The sequence below is a fragment of the Rattus norvegicus genome, chromosome 20, assembly GCF_036323735.1.
Source record: "Rattus norvegicus strain BN/NHsdMcwi chromosome 20, GRCr8, whole genome shotgun sequence".
NCBI classification, from domain to species: domain Eukaryota; kingdom Metazoa; phylum Chordata; class Mammalia; order Rodentia; family Muridae; genus Rattus; species Rattus norvegicus.
Genome location: NC_086038.1, coordinates 47537479 through 47559704, shown reverse-complemented (window position 1 = coordinate 47559704; position 22226 = coordinate 47537479). Strand labels below are relative to the sequence as shown.

The window sequence follows — 22226 nt, the reverse complement described above, 5'->3', positions numbered from 1 at the left end:
GCACATATATACATGAAGGCAAAACACTCATACGCACATTACAGAAAAGAAAGACGGCACCCTTTCTTTTGTTGACTCTGGCCTCCACATGCAGATGCCCACACATACACACACACACATGACCACATAAAATTAAAAAAACAGATAAAAATAGGGATGATAATAGGACTACTTCACTGAGTACCCAAAGAGTTATTACTCTGAAGGTCGTTTGGGACGGCGTCTGACTCATGAGACCTCTATAACAGTCACAAGGAAATGGGCTTTGAGGTCACCAGTTGAGGACTGCACTGCCATGATTGGGAGTGACCTTGGTGGAGTCCAGGAGGAAGGCAGTGCCTGACTGGGTGAATCACAGTGGGACACAGTGCTGCTTTCTCCAGACCATCATAAACCCAACCTTAAATCTGATGGAATGTTTGAATAACTTAATTTATTTACCATGATTTTAAGTTCAGAGCATAAGTTTTCATCGACATACCACTTGAATGTGATGCCAGTCGGTGAGACCCTAAACGGAGTAGTGTCCATTGGTTTATGTCACCATCTGAGAGAGCCAAAGATTTCTAAATGTGCTTAGCTTCAAAGTAATTTTTTTTTGATCAACCAACTTGAATACTGCATTGTGGGTAACAAGGTTAAATAAAGGTTCTAATAAGACAAACAGTGACAATTTAAATAAATCAGATGTTTTTGTGGAAGATTACTCTGTGATTTTCTCCAATTATTCATGACATTTCACCCATTCATATTGTGATCTGCTTTAATAGTGGAATGGGGAGAGGAAAAAAAAACCCTCTCATCTCCTTGTTTATTCTTTGTTCTCAAGGAGATAGGCTGTTTATAAAGACACGTTATTTGTTATTTAAATCACTTTTACTGAAGTTGTTTATTTCCTTGTTTCAGTTTCTAAAAATATTGCAACAATTGTTACGCTTCTTAGAGACGTCTCTACAATTCAGAGTGATTTGTACTGGAATCTTTGCTAAATGGGCACAGGTGCTGGTGAGCAGCACACACCAGCGTGAGTCAAAACCACAGGCTGAGAGACGGGAGAGGGACTCACCAGGTCAACCTCTCAAATCTGTGTCTAAAGCCATTCTAGACCTTTAAAAATTCTACGTGTTTGCAAAGGTCTAATGCTAGGACTTGCCATCTTGTAAGTATTTAATAATCGTAATAATAATAATAATAATAATAATAATAGTAATAAGCCAAGTCTAAAGCTAAAAGCACAAGCAGAGAAATTGTGAGATTTAAATCCAGAAATCTGTTCCTTAGAAAGTGGCCTTTAATCACCTTGCAGACTTTCAAGATCATAATTATTACATAAGAGTAATTACATTAAAAGATAATTTACCTGCTAGGAAAGCATCAAATTAAAGCTGAAAAGCACTACTTATAAACAGAATTAAATATATATATATATATATTTTTTAAAAAATTGTTGGACAGCAAACATGAAATTATATCTCTCCTACTTCCTTTCTCCTTGCCGTGCACAAAATTACCACAGAAATAAATTTCGGCGTTCTGATATTAAGAAGGCGATGAGGATCTGCCACGTGGCCACGTTACACGCCTTACTTACATAGCAACCTACAAATCTAAACAATGGCTTGACTTAGGTGAGTGACAAGATCGATGTGTGAAATCAAACCGAGTGGATTTGATGTTAGAAGGGACTTTTGATTATTTCCAAGAACAGCGCCAGATCCAGCTGGGTTGATTTGTCTGAAAAGAAAGTGAAGCCCACTCTCGTAATTTACAGCCTGCGTTCCTGCTGAGTGAGCCTGGGTACTGCAAACTCCGGTCTGTGGGTGCACAGCTCTCCCTTTGAAGCTGATGAGACTCGCTCGTGGTAAGTGAGATCCACGCTGGGAAAATTGGGCCCTTACATCGGTGTGTGTCGACATCAGCGGTCGCATGACCCTTTCCTGATCCGGTCCCCGGATCTCCGGTCTCGGTTTTGGCAGAAGATACTCAGCCTCGGAAGGAACATTCCTTAAATGAGATACTATCCATGATATTCACTTGTCTCACTTGAGAACTTTTCCATTATCAGCGAAGTGGGATAAATAAAACTTACCCGATGGAAATCTTATCTAAATCATCTCAAACATCCATTTGAAAAGCCTAGCCAAACTGAACCCATCTGATTTCTTTGATGTCTAGGCCAACTCCCTGCTAGTTCGGAGTGGAGCTGGGAGTACAGAGGGTTCACATAGTTCTATTATGAGCCAAGAGGCTGCATTGCGGGCCAGCCTCAGTGCCTCTGGATAAGTGTGCTATGGAAAGACTCACTTCTTATTGCCTGGGTGTATACATCAGATACAAACAGCGGTGCAACTGTAATGGTTAGATCATCAGCGAGCAGTAGTGTAGTTTTGTTTTGCTTCATTTTTGAGAGGAGGACTGGCTCTCTTACGGTTTGAACCTGAAATGTTCAGGTTTGGAATCTTGTTTCCCAGCTGTTGGTAATCTTGAGATCTGCGGGGTCTGATGTAATGCCTGGCTATTGAAAGTAGATCCTGGGTTTGGGGATTTAGCTCAGTGGTAGAGCGCTTGCCTAGCAAGCGCAAGGCCCTGGGTTCGGTCCCCAGCTCCGGGGGAAAAAAACAAAACAAAACACAAAAACAAAAACAAAAACAAAAGAAAGTAGATCCCTGGGGCAGGCCTTTGAAAAGTGTTGCCTGGCTCCTACTTCCCTCTAGACTCTGCACTAAGTTCTTCTTGATCTACTGTCACGTAAACAGCAAGGTCACATGACCTAGCCACAATTGACAGAGCCTGTCACCCTGCGTTCTTTGCTACGATAAATAGAAACTTCTGGAAAAGAAAAATATGAGTCCAGGGGCTGGGGATTTAGCTCAGTGGTAGAGCGCTTACCTAGGAAGCGCAAGGCCCTGGGTTCGGTCCCCAGCTCCGAAAAAAAGAACCAAAAAAAAAAAAAAAAGAAAAATATGAGTCCAAAGGAGTCTTTCCTCTAACTTGTGACAGCAGCAAAAAGGGAATGAACCCCCTTCTGTACAGCCCGGGTTACCTTGAACTCAAGATCCTCTTGCCTTAGCCCTTCAAGTGCTTGTAATTATGAATGTGTACCACCACCGCTGAACACCCAGTTGCTGAAATCTATTCAAAATCCCAGCACGGGGCTGGCGAGAGGTCTCAGTGGTTAGAGGTGCTGCTGCTGCTGCTGCTGCTGCTGCTGCTGCTGGTAACTCAGGCAGTTACAGGAGGGTGTGGCTCTGTGTGCATGTGTGTGCACACACATCCCCATACACAAATAAATGTAAAGAGAAAGTGACCCTAAAATCCTACTCTCCGTGTCACTTGAACCTGTGAAGATACATTTTCAACTGCGTTAACTCAAAGCCACCCAGAAGCAACAGTCAACTTGCCTTGCTGCTCTCCCATCCCAAAGTTTTCCCTCCTCTTCACCTCTTACAAACAATATACATCTTTTTTAGCCTGCATGTATGTGTGTGCACCACATATCTGGTGCCCACGGAGGGCAGGGAAGGCATTGGATCCCCTACAAGCGTAGTTCCAGATAGTTGCGAGTCATAGCTGGGAATTGAACCTGAGTCCTTTGCAAGAGCTACAAGTGTTCTTAACCGCCAAGACATCCTTCCAGGATTCTTTAGTCTGGAATAGGATACATGCTTTCCAGGTCTACTTAACTTCACTGTCCTGTTGGTAGCTTTTGGAAATGTACTCTGGGGCCCGGCCCTTTTCTGGCTAACGTCTATTTTGTTCTTCCTTAATAAATTCCCCCAGGCTGTCCAGGCTGGCCTGCAACTCCTGGAACCAAATGATTCTTTGCCTTGACTCTCAGGCAGCCAGGGCTGTGGGCATGTGACCCACAGCCTGGTTTCTGACAAACTAATACAACAGTTTATTAAACCCTTTTATTTTGGAAATTCCCAGGTGTACTGGCTGGTTTTGTGTGTAAACTTGACACAAGCTGGAATTATCAAAGAGGAAGGAGCCTCCCTTGAGGAAATGCCTCCATGAGACCCAGCTGTAAGGCATTTTCTCAATTAGTGATCAAGTGGGGAGGGCCCAGTCCATTGTGGGTGGTGCCGTCCCTGGGCTGGTGGTCTTAGGTTCTATAAGAGAGCAAGCTGAGCAAGCCAGGGGAAGCAAGCCAGTAAGAAACATCCCTCCATGGCCTCTGCATCAGCTCCTGCTTCCTGACCTGTGTGAGTTCCTATCCTGACTTCCTTTGGTGATGAACAGCAACTTGAATGTGTAAACTGAATTAACCCTTTCCTCCCCAACTTGCTTCTTGGTGAGGATGTTTGTGCAGGAATAGAAACCCTGGCTAAGACACCAGGCTTCTAAGTTCTAATTGAAACATAGAAACTCAATGCCTATGTAGGATTAAGCCTGGAACATTCTTAGCATTTCCCTGGAAACTTAAATTTTAGGTGGTTGTTTTAATATTTACTTAAAAGGAAAACCATACAGCTTCAGCTGCCTAAACTTGTGGTGATCTTCCTCCCTCTCAAGGAGTGTTTGTCCACCGTACCTGACTTAAAAATATGTTTTTCTTATAAAAAACACAATGACCCACAAATAGTTTCAGAATACATACTTAAGAAATAAAGAGTGTTAATTGGTATACAGGACTACTATTCTACTTCTTCTGGAATTATTAATATGTAGTTGTAACTATACTAAAACGTGAAAACAAATAGAAAACTGGTTAAACCACTGATGCCATTTTCCAAGCCCAGACTCTTTGGGTGACATAAGCAGAGAGAGGGGTTGTGTCTTGATTTTGTTAAGTTCTGTTACAAAGACATTGTGCCAATTGTGGTGTTGAATACATTTAATCCCAGCATGTGAGAGGCAGAGGCAGGAGGATGGATCTCTGTGGAGGCTAGCCTGGCCTACATAGTGAGTTCTAGGACAGCCAGAGGTACGTAGTGAGACCCTGTCTCAAAAAAAAAAAAAAAAAAAAAAAAGAAAAGAAAAAGAAAGAAAGAAAGAGAAGAAAAGGAAAAGAAAGTATTTGGTCTATAGGGAGGTCCTACTAACTTAGATCATCAGATAGGTTACAACTTTGGAAAGATACACTTACTACAGCAGTTTGGAGAGGAAAGAGCCCACATCACCTCTGACAGAACCAATGATAATGGATGGATTTAAGGTGTTTTAAGACAATAGGGCCAATCATATTTGAGAAAGGGTTAGATGTGAGGTTTGAGAGTAAGAAATTCATTGCAAGTGGTTCCTCGGTTCCTCATGTGTAGCTGGGTGTGATGAAACATGGATGTAATCCCGCTCCTGGGAGGCTGAGGCAAAAGGATTAAGCTAGGATAAGGCCACTAAATGCTACTCAGTTAAGGATTACATAGTGTGTCGGGGTCCAGGAATCGCCTCACAGAGCACAGGAACACCTTTCTTAGTCAGACAGGGACAGTTTATTGAGCATACGCCCCAGGGACTGATGGACTGGGGCCATGACCCCAAGTTAAGATCCTACAGAGTAGGGCAGAGGAGATAGCTCAGCCGTTAAAGGCTAGGCTCACAACCAAAAATATAAGATCCTACAGAGTATTTAAGCTCAGAACCCACAAACATCTGTGCCGTTATGTCACCAATCAGGATTGAGGGGTAGGGATTTCCTTAGGAACACGTCTTTGTCGTACATTCATCCTGCTCCCATTGGCTGGGGTGTCCAACTGTGGCGGGGACTTGCCTTGCCCAACATTCATGTCTTTACTTGCAAACCAAGTATGTCAGTTACCCACATACTTGACTCTTTCTGCGGAGTGGGATGTCAGTTCCCAGGGAGGTCTTGGGAATGTAACCTGTACTTGACCACTACTCGAAATGGAAGTCTTATTCCAAATAGTTCCTTATATTGATGTGGGCGTCTCTCTTATGTTGGGGTCCATCCCAGGGGCAGCTTGTACCCTAAAAGCTCACACACAGGTGCAGGAAGTGCTGCTGGGTGGCTGGTTCGAGTCCAAGGTTATTATGGGTAACTCCACGAAGCATTCTACTGACTTCTGTGGTAATTGGTTTCCCATAGCCCAGAACATAACAGAATATGTAATCAGTCTTGGCATTAGAAAGTTTCCTAGTAACAGCAGAAACATATGTGAAAGTTTCTTTACAATGGCCGGCTAGCCAGGTAACAGTTATCTAGGACGTAACAGTCCATGTAGACCTTAATATTTTACCTAGGTCCTAACAGAGTGAGTTAATGGCAGGTGGGTGGATAGACGGGTGAAGGGCTGGTGAGGTCATGGCTGGTGGAACGCACAGCTGAAAACTCTTCTCTGCTGTCACAGTTCCTTCCTCTTGGCAAGGGTCACAGAGAGTCCCAACACTATAACCATCGTGGGAAGTCCCACCCCGTGTCTGTCCCATGGTCCTGCAGGATGAACAGAAACACTACACATTGTGTTCCACTCGCTTCGTGGAACCAGAGGGGCTGGGGAGAACAACAGTGTTCCTGAACAGGGTTCCAGAAGCCAGCATGAAAAGCCCCAGAGGACACCAGCACCCCTGTGACGTTGGTCCCCAGGAATGGTGGAAAGGGACCACTCCCCCCACATTCTCCAGTGTCATGCTGGACTCCCTCCATGGTCCCTTCCCAGCAGTGGCATTAAGAGTCACAGGTGACTCTGCAACACTTCTCCATTTTCCGCAACACCGTCTTCAGGGTCTTCCTACAGTACACTTTATGTTTTTACTGAAATTACTTCTTCAGTTTAAAAAAATATTCTTATAGGCTAGACGTGATTCCAGGTCTAGAGACCCAGCTCTGACTAAATCACAGGGAGCTATAGTTCTAGGAAGAGCAGATGATGCACTAGTCACCTAGCAAAGAATGCACTGTGTTGTGGACTGAGGCTGAAATGCTACTGCCTACCTACTGTGCGCAGCACCTAGAGGTCAGGCTCTAGAGTGTAGAGTACACAGTAGGTACCATACAGTGATGATTGTTGTGGAGAACATGAACTTGGCAGTGTTGTGTGAGGTTACAATTATATATAAGAGGAGAATATAAAATTGGGGCGTGTTGTGAGGTTTATTTTAAATCAAGTTGAGCGATGAAGAGAGATGGTTCAGTGGGTAAGAGCACTGACCCGGGTTCAATTCCCAATACACACCCAGAGGCTCACAACCAACCATCTTCAGTTTCCAGATGTCTTAGAGTTTCTATTCCTGCACAAGCATGATAACCAAGAAGCAAGTTGGGGAGAAAAGGGTTTATTCAGCTCACACTTCCACATTGCTGTTCATCACCAAAGGAAGTCAGGACTGGAACTCAAGCAGGTCAGGAAGCAGGAGCTGATGCAGAGGCCATGGAGGGATGTTACTCACTGGCTTGCTTCCCCTGGCTTGCTCAGCCTGCTCTCTTATAGAACCCAAGACCACCAGCCCAGGGACAGCACCACCCACAATGGGCTGGGTCCTCCCACCTTGATCACTAATTGAGAAAATGCCTCACAGCTGGATCTCATGGAGGCATTTCCTCAATGGAGGCTCCTTTCTGTGTGATAACTCCAGCTTGTGTCAAGTTGACACACATCCATCCAGCCAGTACACTGGTGACTTGATGCCCTTTTCTAGCCTCCTTAGGCACTTAGGCACACATGTGACATACGGACATGTATGTTGGCGAAACCTAAAACAAAAAATTTTAAAAACAAGTTGCTTCTGCCAGGCGGCAGGGTGACACAGCCTTTCTATCCTAATACCAAGACTAGCTCTGCATAGGGAAAATAAAAATAAAAAATAAATAAAAGAGAGACAAAGACACACACACACACACACACACACACACACACACACACACGAGAGAGAGAGAGAGAGAGAGAGAGAGAGAGAGAGAGAGAGAGAGAGAGAGAGAGGCTAAAAGTAAAAGGTAAAAGCAGGAAGCATAGGCGCACTAGGAAGAGAAACAGGTACAGCAAAACCCCGGCTCCGCATCCATCTTTGAGGTCCTGACCTGAGGTTTAGGTTTAAATCGTAGGAAAGAGGTACAACAACTCAGCTGTCCAGGTCAGGTGTGGTCCGCCCATCACTTGACCCACCATTGCCCGGCTCCAGTGTGCCCTACACGGTGGACTGGTATGTCCCTTTTCTGGTTGGCAGCGGGCTTCAGTCTATTCCTTGTCCCTGGGTGAGATTCTTCTGAAAAGTCCAATTTCTTGGGGGCCATTTTTTTTTCTTTTTTTTCGGAGCTGGGGACCGAACCCAGGGCCTTGCGCTTGCTAGGCAAGCGCTCTACCGCTGAGCTAAATCCCCAACCCCAATTGGGGGCCATTTTTTACATAAGGTAACAGCCGAAGAGAAAGAGAGGAACACAGTGTATCTCTTAGGCTAGGCTCTCTCCCATCTGCGTGGGAACATACTCTGAGACGTCAGCAGAGACGAGGCTTGAAGTAACTCTGCCACACTACACCTTCCACTTCCTGTTTCTTCAGAATTCCTCTTCTGGTGACCTCAGTCTGGCTTCCTGGAATTCGTTTCAGTGTTCTTTTCTGGTCACACAATTGAAACTTTGTTTTCTCCTTCCTAGGAATGCTAGACTTTCTTGTTTTCCATAATTCCCAGCTAAATGTTGAGGTCTTTCAGATGTGATCCATAGTTGAAGGGCTTACTTTTCTTTTCTTTTTTTTTAATTTATTTTTAAGTATCTCTTGTAGCCCAGGCTGGACTGTGTAACTACGTAGCTGGACTTGCAATCCTGCTGTCTCCATTTCCAAAGTGATTGCAGTTTGTGCTATTCAGTCCCAAACTGCTCAACCTTCGGCTTCCTGCTAACTAGGCAAACACTATCAACTGAGCAACACATGACACCCCATGGCCGTTATCTTTTGTTAAAAGTTAATCTTGTATGGACTGGAGACGTGGCTCAACAGTTAAAATAATGTGTAACTTCTGCAGCACACAAGGGTTTGGTTCGTAGCACCCATGTCCAGAGGCTCACAGCTGCCTTTAACCCCAGCTCCAGGGGATCAATACCCACTTCTGGCTTCCAGAAAAAAAATCACTTTCAATATAGGACACGCACACCTAGACAAAAATATAATCATTTTCAGAAGTTCAGTCTCCTTACTTCTCCACAACGGTGCTCTCTCCTTGATTCCACTATTTGTCTTTAGTTGCAGTTTTCATCTAGCCTAAGGGTCGCCTGCCTCAAATGGGGACAGTCGCAAATTCAAGTGTTAACACCATCCCCTGACTACCACATCCACCAGTTGTCAATCTGGAGCTCTCTGCTTTCCTGTCCCACTTATTAGCTTCTTCAAAGCATGAAATCATGTGCTATGTAGAAAATGACTTCTACTCATATTATGTAGTCTTCAGGAATTGTTACAACCTACTGTGTTTTTTTTTTTTTTTTTTTGGCCTGGAGAACTCGGGTTCCAGTGGGGGCGGGGTGGTCCCAGCCTCCTCTCAGTGGGGCGTGGCGTTATCGTTAAGCCACGCCCCTGGAGGCGCGCTGCCTGCCGGGACTGGTAGTCTCAAGGCCCACCGGAAGACGTGAAGGACTGGCGTTGCAGCCTTTCTAAGCTTGAGGTCACCTCTCTTCAACGCTCCCTCATTCTCAGGCGTGGCCTTCTGGAGCGCCACGGCATTCAGCTGTTCCGTCGTGTCTTCGTGTTACAATAAAGTTTTCCTCCCTGTACGGAGCTCAAGATGGCGGCCTCCTGGTCGCCCTTGGTTACCCTGCGCTCCGCGGCGCGTAGCCGGCTGACTGGGAGAGGTGTTGGGTGCGGGGCGCGGGTCATCGCAATCTCTCCTCCGGCCCCTGGCCCTAGGAAACCCCTTTGGAAAGGTCAGTGACCGTGCCACGAGCGGGCCGCGCAAGGCCCTGGGGTCACCCCACTGTCTGATCTCTCCCAGCTGCACCCGTGGCTTCACAGGGTTTAAGAATCCTAGAGACGAGTTCGTGTCTCTCGACCTTTTGTACCTCGTTGCCTTGAAGGAGCGCCGAGCACCTCAGGCAGCTGCTCAGAGTAACTTCCATTTGAGGGTCAGAGGTCAACCCAGTTCTTTCCCGGGTAGCTGAAACCTGGAGAGGGCGGGTGTGCGAGTGTCCTGTTAGGAGGGATGGGGTCCGCAAGAGTGGGGTTGGTGTGTGGGGAGGCTTTCACCCCATCCCGTCTGGGTTCTTAAAGCTGGTAATGGACTTAAAAGTCATGTCGGTCACAGACTCTGTGTCCCCTTCCCTCCCTTTAGAAGCATTCTCAAAGAGGATCCTGTTCTTAATGTTTAAATTACGAGAGGCATCAGTTTGTCTGTCTGTCTATCTCTCTATCATCTATTTATCATCTATCTATCATCTATCTTGCCCCTGACCTTCGATTCCTTCTTTCTACTATCGTGTGTTGGTGAAATGAGTGGATTAATATTTTGGCTAATCAAGCCTATAAGTTTGGTTTGCCAAATTATAATCAAGCGGTCTCACTGTGTGGTACAGGCTGGACACGAACTTGAGAACCTCCAACCGCTGTTTCCCAGAAGTGCTGATTTTACCTCTCTGTTCACTGAACTGGTTATAAATATATATATTTATATGTAATAAATATATAATATATATATAAATTGATATAATTAAACAGTATATATTTAAATACTGATTCTCATCATCTCAAGATAGATTTTTTCCCCCAATCATTGAAGTAAATACTAGAACTATTAGCCTTGCCTGGAAGGGACTTGCTCTCAAGCCTGAGTTAAATTCCCAGGATCCATATGGTAGAAGGAAAGGACCAACACCCACCACTTGTCCTCTAACACACACACACACACACACACACACACACACACACACACACCACACAACACATACCACACACACACCACACAACACATACCACACACACACACACAACCACACACACCCCCACACACACCACACACACACACAACACATTCTACACACACCACACACACCACACACCACACACACCACACACACCTCATACACCACACACACCTCATACACCACACACACACAACACATACCACACACACACACCACGCACCACACACACACAACCACACACACACCACACACACACACCACACACAACACATACAACACACACACCACACACACCACAGACAACACACACACCACACACACAACACATACAACACACAGACAACACACCACACACACACAACACATACAACACACACACCACACCCCCCACATACAACACACACAACACACACACAACAGACAGGACACACACCACACACACCGCACACAACACACACACACCACACACATTTTTTAAAGTAAAAAACTTTCCCTTCCATTTTATAAACAAGAGAAATACTGAACTTTAAATCTTATCCGGTGAGCCTGGTTATAGTTTCTACCCCTTTCTTGACACCATCCCCCTAATCAAGAAATAACCCCGGAGTGGGTGTTAGTATTCACGTTGTTTTATCTCTATTTTCCCCTCTTGTTTGAAGTTTGATTTAGCAAAGCTTAAACAAAGGCAGGAAGGAAGTGATAGGGAAGACTGAGGACAGGATGGGTGGGATCGGCTTGGCTTTCAGCAGTCCTGTGCTTTGAACCCAATGTCTCCTGTGCCTCAGACCACCCTTCTGACGCCAAGCTATAGCTTCGGCTCTTTCCACTTTTGTCAGGACGGGGTCTAAATTGCATCCTCGGCTAGCTCTGAATTCACTCAGGTGGGGCTTGATGCCTGTGGGCCTCCTCAGACTCCTAGGTAGCTGGGATTCTGCCTGCCTGCGCCACCACGTCTGGCCGGTCATTCATTCCTACGTTGTTTCTTGTTTGTGTGTGTGAGCGTTTGCCTACCACATGTATGCATAGTTCCTGTCGAGGTGGGAAGAGGATGTCAGATACCCTGGAACTAGAGTTACTGACGGTTACAAGAGGCCATATGGGTGGTGAGGACCAAGCCTGAGACCTCTGAAAGAGCAGCCCGTGCTTTTAACCGTGGAGCCGTTTCTGTAAGGCCTTTGCTTTTGGTGTCTTAAGTTACGTTTCATCACGTGACGTGGCGTAACGTTAATGCCGGGCCTGACAGCCATTTTGTAAACTCCACCTTGAAAGGTTATGGTTCCTGAAATGCTACAGCTCTTCTGGTCCTTAGGCAGCACGGATGAATTTTATTTTGGGATATGTATGTTTTCGCTAGGTGCATTTTGGTATCTTGTGTAATTGAAGTTCTTTTGATTTTTCATTACCTGTTTTCTTTAGCTGTTAGTAAATCTTCATTTAATGAAAAGTGTAAACTTTTTTTTTTTTTTTTTTGAGACAGGGTTTCTTTGTGTACCCCTGGCCGTCCTCAAACTCACTCTGTAGACCAGGCTGGCCTTCAACTCACAGAGATCCACCTGCCTCTGCCCCCTGCGTGCTGGGATTAAAGGCCTGCACCGACACCCTGCTGGTTTTAAAGTTCTTACTAGTTAAAGGAAAGCCTTTAGTCAGACAGCAAAGCGGCCTTCTGTGCTCAGGGCTCAGGCAGTAATCCTAGCACTCGTTTGAGGCTAGGCTATCACAGCAGGTTTGAGGCCAACCTGTGCTACACAGTGAGTTCAGGTCCAACTCTGTCTCAGCAGAACAACAGACAACCAACAACAAAGGAATCAAAGGCCAGTGTGCAGATAGAAATGTGACAACATTGTTAACTCATTTGAAGTCTTAAACTAAATGTAAGGAGTTGTGTGAATGAATTGGACCCCAGACGTTGGAGAGAGGTAGAATTACAGTACCTAACATTTGATAGCTAATATGTAATGAGCGCTTTTTTTCTTTTCCATACACACACACACACACACACACACACACACACACACACACACACACACACTTTATTTCTTTTTGGAAAGAGGGTCTTGGCTGAGCTGGCCTGGAACTCACTTGCTCTGAGCTCTCTAGGCTTGCCTCAAACTTGCAGCCCCCTTGTCTTGGCCTCCCAGCTGCCGTTTCGGGCGGGCGAGAGCCACCAGCCCCAGCTGAGCCTTTTCAATATTCTAGGCAGACTCCTAATCGCTTTTCTTTCTTACGATGAGTTTCGTTTGTTTTTCCAGCCAAGTGTGGAGAGAACAGCCAATGACCCTCACTGGTTTTTATCGCTCAGAGGGAGGGGGGCCAGAGAGGAACCTGCGATGGGGGGGCTGCCGTTTGGGTTCAAAGAGCCGCTGATGCCAAGGGCGCGTCTAGGCTTAGTGAGAGAAGGTAGTGGAGGGTCCCTGGAATAGATGCGGTGGGGCACGTGTTTCAACTCCTGGGCTTGCCTGGACACACCAGGCATTGGGGGGGGAAGGGGGGGACACTGATGCTGGACAGAAGTTCAAGTACTTGAGAAGGCAGTTTGGTGACGCCTAGATATTGCTGTGGTGAAGGGTAGGGTAATGGGGAGGGAATTCAGAGATGGCTTCTTGATAGAATTGACAGTTCTGCAACAGATAAGGAAGATTGTTAATATCGACGTGGAGTTCCTAGTTTGGGCTACTAAGGGAAACTAAGTCAAGGCAGAAAGGGAACCCAAAGGGGCAGTTCCATTTTTGCTTAAATTGTTGTTGTTTTTAAATTTATTTATGTATTTAATTAATTTATTTAATGTTTATGTGCACTTTTGTCAGCAAGTATATCTGTATACCAGAAGACAGCATCAGAAAGTTGTGAGCCACCATATGGTACTAGGAATTGAACTCAGGACCTTTGGAAGAGCAGTCAGTGCTCTTTACCACTGAGCCATCTCTCCAACCCCCATTTTTTTTGTGTGTGTTTTTGTGTTTTGTTTTTAAAATAAAACAACTTAGGTCTCTTGGAAGGGCAGCAAGCATTTAACCACTGAGCTACACCCTCCATCCCCAGCCCCTAGAATCAGTTTTGACTGGTTAAACTTGGGGTGTTGGTGGTGGTGCTAGTTGTGGGGAGGGAGGAAGAAATAGGAGGTAGGGGGAGCAGCAGAACAGAGGACTTGCCTGGGCAGGTCTGCAGAGTGGAGTAGTTACACGTATGAAATGAAGGTCTCCAAGAGGAGCGGAGAAGGCGTGGAGAACTGGGGCAGATAGTGAAAAGGAGGGCGTCTCTGGGTTTTCCACCAGAAAAAGACTCCGGCCTAAAATTCTGCTTTATTCGAGCTAACTAAGAAAAGTGTGTTCCGTAGCGGCAAGAGACCGTGAGGGTGAACTCTCACGATGTCTCTTTGTTGTAGCATGGTACTGTAGCTTGGTGTTGCTATTGGATGGTGCCCCGTTTACGTTCAGCTCACAGCGGCCTCATCTTCTGCACAGAGATCTTTCTCAACAAGAGTGGAAGTAGTTTACACAGCGAGGTCTGTGCTCCCTGAGCCGTCTCAGCTCTGTGGATGTTGGGGTTTAAATCTCGGCCCGCGCCCGGGCAGTATACCAAGCCAACACAGTTCCACAAGGAGCGGTTTAGTGAGAGAATCAGAATAGAAGAGAGGAAAGGCCGGCTATGGGCATGTTGGTCGCGGGTGGGGGGGGAGGGAGAGGGGGAGATGGGGAGAGAAGGGACAGGGACAAAGAGGGCAGGAGAAAAGGAAGAGCAAGACAGCAAGAGAGGCGTGAGAGGGAGAAGAGGGGGCAAGCAGCCACCTTTATAGTCAGGCACAGTTGGCTGTTGCCAGGCAACTGTGGGGCGGAGCTTAGCCAGGTGGCTGTTGGGGTGGAGCTTAGACAGGATGCCAACCGATGTACTTTGTATTAGTCGGTGTAGTGACTATCTGTATGTGAAACAGTTCAAGTCCATTTGTTATTATTAGCATTTATTGTTAGAGATGTGCATTCCTCACTCCCACCCCGCACTCTCTTTTTTTGTCTTTCAAGATAGATTTCCCTGTGCTGCCCTGGCTGTCCTGGAACTCATTTTGTAGACCATGCTGGTCTTGAATTTAGAGATCTGCCTGCCCCCTGCCTTCCAAGTGCTGGGATTAAAGATACGCACCAGCATCGCCTTCAGGCCCATTCTTGAGAGTGCTTTTAAAAAAAGATTATTTTTAAAACTACCATTATTCTTTTAAACACTAGATATAGTTCTGGGATAAACGAAGGTTAATTGTAGCAGGGCTGATGTATAAATACGTGATTAAAAACCTCCCACAAACTTGGGGGGTGTGGAGATGGCTCTGCAGTTAAGAGCATTGGCTGCTCTCCCAGAGGACCTGGGTTGGACTCCCAGCACCCACATGATGGCTCCCAATTTCCAATATCTCCATTTCGGGGATTCCGTAATTGGTACACAAGTCATTGGTACATAAGTCATACAAAGACACATATGTAGTCCAAACACATAAATAAAAAGTTAAAATAAAAAACAAAGATCCTACAAACTTCAGGGGCCTAGAATAGATTACTTAAAACATCCATATCCTTTAAGTGGCTGATGAATATGGGATATGGATGTTTTAGATTTGTCTTTTAATGCAAAGAACCACAGTAACAAAAGATACTGATGCCTGGGAAGTGTCACAGCCTTGGGACGGCATAGTGACACGCCATCTAAATTCAACAACAACAAAAGCCATTTGGTTCTTGCATATATGAAATACCGGTTTCCCTGTGCTGTTTGTCTTTTTATGACCTGTGACCAAGATTTGTCCTACCTTTTCTATTTTGTTTTTCTTTTTCCTTTTTTTTTTTCGGAGCTGGGGACCGAACCCAGGGCCTTGTGCTTGCTAGGCAAGCATTCTACACTGAGCCAAATCTCCAACCCCTTCTATTTTGTTTTTTTTTTTTTTTTTTTTTTGGTTCTTTTTTTCGGAGCTGGGGACCGAACCCAGGGCCTTGCGCTTCCTAGGTAAGCGCTCTACCACTGAGCTAAATCCCCAGCCCCTCTATTTTGTTTTATTGTATGGGTAAGAATGTTTTGACCGTACATATGTCTGTCACTTGTATGCAGTGCGTATAGATAGCAGAAGAGGGCGCTGGATCCCCTGGAACTGGAGTTACAGATGGCGGTGAGCTGCCTTGTGGGTGCTGAGAGTTGAACCGGGGTCCTCTGCTAGAACAGTCAGTGCTCTTAACTGCTGAGCCATCTCTCCAGCCCCTAACTCCCAAGGCGTTTTCATGTGGAAGTGCAGCCCTGTATTCTGAGTCTCAGGCTAGCCTGGGGTACACAGGAAGACACTTATCTTTAAACCCCTCTCCCCCAAACCCGAAAAAAACAGCAAAGAAAACAACTTGACCCCTGGGATGTGGTGGAGGGGGAGAATTCAGTTCCTTAAGTTATCCTCTGACCTCCACTTACGCACTGTAGAATGTTTACCTCAACCCTCCCCTCACAACAGAACAGCCAACCAATCAAAAAGGTCATGAGAGAGCCAGCCAATCAAAAAGGTCATCAGAGAAACAAAGCAAGAAAAGCCTGCTGGGTGCCGCTACTCCTGCTGGTTATCCTCCTTGGCAGGATGGTTTCTTGGGCACCATCTCTTGGACATGAGCGAGCTTAGTCTTGTATGGATCTCTCTCTCTCTCTCTCTCTCTCTCTCTCTCTCTCTCTCATTTTTATTTCGTTGGTTTTTCGATACACGGTTTCTCTGTAGATCAGGCTGACCTTGAACTCAGAAAGATCCACTTGCCTCTTGTTGTATGAATCTCTTGACCACACCACACTGTATTGATTATTTCTTGTTAAAAAAAAAAAAACCCTCCTCATTATTAATGTTGTGTATGTGTATCTGGTGTGCGGGTATGGCCCCCATGTAGAGCTCAGAGGACAATTTTGCGGAGTCAGTCCTCTCTCCCCTTCTCTATCTAGGTTCCAGTGATCAAACTCGGGTGGTCAGGCACGTGCAGCCACCACCCTTACCTACCGCGCCATCTTGCTGGCCCTGGGTAGATCATCTGATTTCTTCTGTTTCCGTTCTCAGCCCAGATGCTCCTCATATCCACGTTTTCTATGCTCTTTATCAGGCGGCGGGTTTCAGTTAGGAAGTTACAGACCGCGAACAGGTAATTCTTTTTTCTTTTTTCGTTTTTTCTTTTTTTTTTTGGAGCTGGGGACCATCTAGCAAAACAGAACAACTGTAGTAGGCTCTCTCCCTGCCTCCCCTAGTGACATCCCCGGGTCCCATCTTTCGCTAGATTTGTAGTACCAGTCTTGAATTCTGTCCTATGGAGCAAACCTCCAATCCAGCAGGATTAGTTACTCCAGCAACAGTCATGCCCCCACAGCAGCAGACACATCTTGTCTGGCCGTCAGTGTTGCAGCATTCAGGGTCCAGCGGTGCTAAGATACCTTTTCCTCCTCAGTGGCTGGGACAGCATCCAGCGCTAACAAAAGCTAGTTGACAGGGAGACACTTCTGGGTCCGCCGGTGTGCAATTCTGTTTTGTCCTTTCAAAACCTCAGTCTCGCACATCTATGGTGTCGAGTATAACAACCACATACGCAGATACCGCATACGTAGATACCACGGGTAATGATGATGTCAAGGTAGTTACCCATCCTGTCTCCTTCAACACTACTCACTCTTCTCTCCTGGGATCCCTCGGCTCCTCTCTGTTATATCCCAATAAGATATGCAGGAAACACTTGCAACTGTAGTCAGCCCGTTACCTGGCCTTCTGCCCCCTTCATCTCTGGCCCATCAGTTGCCAACTATTCAACTCTCTACTTCTGTAAACCACCTTTAGCGTGCAAGCATGAGCGAGACCAGGCAGTGAGTAGCATTCGTCTTCCTCTGCCTGGCTTGCCTGGCTTGTCACACTTAGAGTGATGCCATCCAGCTCCGTCCGCAAACATGGACTTCTAAGGGACTTCTCTCACGGGTTATCCAGTACCTTACATTGTATATGTAACCCCAGCGGACTCCGTTTAACCCCAGCACTCAGAGGGTGGGGGTGGTGGGATCAGAAGTTCAAGGTTAGAGTCAGCCACGAAGTGAGTTCGAGGCCCGGCTGGGTTGCCTGAGACCCTGCCTCAATTAAACAACAGGACGAAGGGATCAATCATTTTCTTTATAATTTGAAAGAAAGGAGATCTCTTAGTCCTCATTATCAAATGATGTGAGCACAGTGAATACTGAGAAGTTCCACAGCGTGCTGGGCCATGCCTCTGATTACTTCACAATGGTTTTATTCAGATTTTTAGGCTCTATTTTACTGATTTGTTATGAGATTTAAAGTACTCCCCCTCCCCCCTCCCCCGCCACATCATACACATCGGCACATTTAAGATTAACTGCCTTCTAAAGGGAGAGAATGGTAACTGGGAAGCGCTTAGTTTTAATTTTCATAATTTTTCCATTTAAATCAAAAGCACCCTTTTAAAGCCCCTAAATCAGCCTTTTATAAATAAAGTAAATCACCGTGCGTTGCACTCCCTGATGACGGCTTATGTTGTTTTTCTAGAGAAAGAGTTTAATTAAGATTTGATTTTCTTTATTCTGCACCCTGTTTACTCCTCACCAAATCAAACGCGGGTCTTCAATGTCACCCGGGAGGCTTGACTTTCTGAGTCCTTTGTGACCGTTTCATTTCTCAAAAAAAGAAGCAGAATGTTTATCTTTTGGGTATGATTAGAGCTCGGCAGAGCAGAAAGGAGTTGCCTCCGACCCCAGGATAAGCTTCGCCTCTGTAACAGGACATCGCCGGTCAGTGGCTACCATTGACAGTTTGCCAGAATCAACACAAACGTGCAAATAACTCAGGAATAATTTGTACACAGTATTTGAATGATGTTTAATAAATATGCATTAAAAATCTAATTACAGTAATGAAGTTTACAGCTGAAATTTTAATCCAGCCCTTTAGAAATATTAAATGTGTTTTTCCTGATTGTGCATTTTTTTCTCCCAGCAGTTGGGTAAACATTTTAAACTAGACGTCGAAATGCCTTATAGGGTTTCGATCCATTTAACTAGGCAAGTGTTTGTTCCCCTCTGTGAAGAAGTGGCGCTTCTTCCTTCCCCAACTGGGATTTTGAAGAATTTTCCATTAGTTCTGTCTTGGGACCAGTGGGCGTATGTGATCCCAGGTGACCTGGAGAGATCTGACTGCCATTTTGATTCCATTCTGCGTCTATTTCCGCTTTGTTGAAGTGGGGCTGATTCGGCTTATGTCTTCCTTGTTCTTCCTCAGTGAGGCTCAGAGAGCGATTATGAGGCAGTGCATTGAGAGCTGTCAGGAATGCCTGCCCGTGCTGTCAGTAACGGAGCCTCTGACACTGACTCCAGGGACGGAGGCTCTCGGTCAGTGAGTACTCTAGTTCAGGTGATGCTGCTTGGATTCCAGAGAATGCTCAGAGTTACTGTGGCACAGGGATCCACTGATGCAGGGGCTGCATTCTAGAAGGTAGCGTTCTCAGTGTCGAGACGAGGCTGCTCTGGCCTAGCCTGTTCTGGGACATAACAGTGATTCTGTTACCTTAGCCTCCCCAGTATCCAGTTCTTGGGTCACAGTGGAGCCAATCTTTTTTTTTAAAGATTTTTTTTTATTTATATGAGTACACTGTAGCTGTCTTCAGGCACATACCTACAGAGGGCACCAGATCTCATTACAGATGGTTGTGAGCCACCATGTGGTTGCTGGGAATTGAACTCAGGACTTCTGGAAGAGCAGTCGGTGCTCTTTTTTTTTTTTTTTTTTTTGGAGCTGGGGACCGAACCCAGGGCCTTGCGCTTCCTAGGTAAGCGCTCTACCACTGAGCTAAATCCCCAGCCCCGCAGTCGGTGCTCTTAACCGCCAAACCATCTCTCCAGCCCGGGAGCTAATCCTAGTTCAGTGTTTCTGAGATTATCCTTGGAGAGCCTTGCTATGTCTATGCACTTGGCTGAAACGCACTATGTTGTGGTTATCCTTGAACTCCCAGTGACCTTCCTGTGTCAGCTTTCTCAGTGCTGTACATAGGCATATACTGCCACCTGCGGCTTTCAGCAAAAGAAACAGAACATTTATGCACCCTGGGGCTTTGATTGTTATCAACCCTGTCCCAGGCACATTTGACGACTGGGTGGTTATATTACTATACGTTTGTCTGTTTCTGATGTATGTACTATCTGGTCAATTTGACACAAACTAGAGAGGCTTGGGAAGAAGGAAGCATCATTACCTTGACCTGTGGTTATGTCTCTGGGGCATATTTTAAATCACTAATTGATGAAGGAGGGCTTATACCACCCTGGGAGGCATCATCCTGAGGCAGGTGGTCCTGGGCTAACCAAAGAAGCGAGCCAGCCAGCAGCATCCTCTGTGGCCTCCACTTAGGTCCTGCTCTGACTTCCCTTGATGGTGGACTCTGACTGGGACCCATAGGCCAAATAAATCCCTTTCCTCCTGAAGTTATTTGGTCAGTGTTTTATCACAGCGATAGAAAGCAAACTAAAGTAGAAATCCAACTGGATTACTCCCCTGAACACTCAGTGAGACTCCACGTAGGTAATGTTCACTGGAGAAATCCAGAACTGTAGTTTTCCTCCGGTGTAGCCATCTATCGTGCTCTCTCTGAATACGACCTGATTGTGACTACCACAGGTTTTGTTGGTTTCGTGGTGGGTATTCTGTTTCAGTTTGTGTTTTGAGATAGAGACATTCTCTCTGTTGTCCTGGCTACCCTGAAACTAGTTATGTAGACAAGGCTGCCCTAGAACTTCTATTGGTCTTCCTGACTCAACTTCCTGAATGTTGGGGTTATAGGCCTGTACCCCAAACCCAGGTGTTTGTTGTTTTTTTTGGGCTCATTTTTGTTTTTGTTTTTTGATCACCTAGGTGGATTTCAAATTCTTAGACTCAAGCAATTCTCCTGCCTTGACCTCATTAGTTGCTAGGACATAGGGATCCACATAGGTGTGCCTAGCAAACAACTTTTTCCCCCTTTTATTATACTGGGGATCAAACCCAGAGCCTTAGATGTGTTAGGCGAACATTCTAGTATTAGTCTAAGCCTCTAATTCCTAATGCTAATTTACTTTCAGATTGATTTTATTTTATGTGCATGAGTGTTTGGTTTGCATGAATGTATGTGCACCACGTGCACACCTCGTGCCCTCGGAAGTCAGAAGAGGCTGTTGGAGCCCTCAGAACTAGAGTTGCATATGTTGGCAAGCCATCACAAGTGCTCTTAACCCTTGAGCTGCTTCTTCTGTCCTCAATACTACAGTTTTAAATCCATTGTACATTTTTAGGTACTGGGGTATTTTACAATTTATAGCTAACAGTTCTGATACTGCTGTGAATATGTCTGTGTATATGTTTAGTTATAGAAATACAGTCTCTGTTGAATTTATAACTAGGAGTGGAATGATTCCTAGTTACAGGAACTGTCCCAAACACCACATTCCAATGGTGTCCACGATGTCGTCTTTATAGTTACAGAAGAAAGTCATGGGTAAATCAAGGTGCTTTTAAATACTTCATTATTGGAAAGTGGGGACATATCAGGCCCTTCATTTTACTTGGAACTCAGCCTCTCCCTTCTCACAAACCAGCATTTTATAATCAGGCAATGTTTTAGTTACCCTTGCTTGCTGTGACAACACCGCGTGATCGAGGTGACCGAGAAAAGAAAGCGTCTCGTTTTAGGTAGCAGGCCTGGCTCTGGAGCAGTGGCTCAGCTACTGTGCAAGGGAGGGAGGGGAAAGGGAGAGAGAGGGGAGAAGAGTGGGGGGGGGGAGAAGAGAGGGAGGGGAGGGGGAAGGGGAGGGGAGAGAGCGGAGGGAGGGGAAAGGATAGAGGAGGGGGAGGGGAGAGGTGAGGGGTGAGGGGGAGGGGAGGAGGAAGGGGAGGGGGGAGAGGCTGGGAATGGGGTGGGTTTTTGAAACCTCCAAGCCCACCCCCAGTGGCACACCTTCTCCAACAAGGCCACACCTAACCCCTCCCAAGTGTTTCCTCTAAGTGAGGTCAAACATTTAAATCCGTGGGGACCATCATTCAAACCACCACAGCCGGATGGTTACAGCAGAGGGGAGATCTCTGCTTCAGGCCTCAGACGCTATCTGAATAGTCAGACACATGGCAGGTCAGACGCCAAGCTGATGCAGGCTACTCTGGCTCTGGTTTGCATTGTTCTGGCTCTTCGAAGAAGTCACTGGCTTGCAGAATCCTAAGTACAGGTGCGGTGCTCTTCCCGGCTGGGAATGATAGCGTGTATGGGCGAGGTTGGTTGACATCAACCCCATACTTAGTTTGCTTCTGCTTAATAGACACTCGAATAGACTTCTGTGACGAAGGTTTTGCTTTGTCTACCCCTCCCCTCGGGCCCTCTACCCCCTCTTTCTCTCTACCTGTAGGCTCTCG

General features: G+C 45.9%; 1 protein-coding gene across 8 annotated transcripts in view; it reads left to right on the top strand.

Moving 5' to 3' along the window:
- The first annotated feature begins 9397 nt into the window (after positions 1-9397).
- Afg1l (AFG1 like ATPase) overlaps positions 9398-22226 on the top strand; it is a 169726-nt gene continuing 156897 nt past the window's right edge. For 6 of the 8 annotated variants that reach the window (XR_005497332.2, XR_010060756.1, XR_005497334.2 and 3 more), the window contains exon 1: positions 9398-9811. Coding sequence is in view for 5 of the 8 variants with exons in the window: in XM_039099037.2 (XP_038954965.1) it covers positions 9673-9811 (139 nt within the window). In the remaining 3 variants the exon portion in view is untranslated. 8 annotated transcript variants of the gene reach the window in all.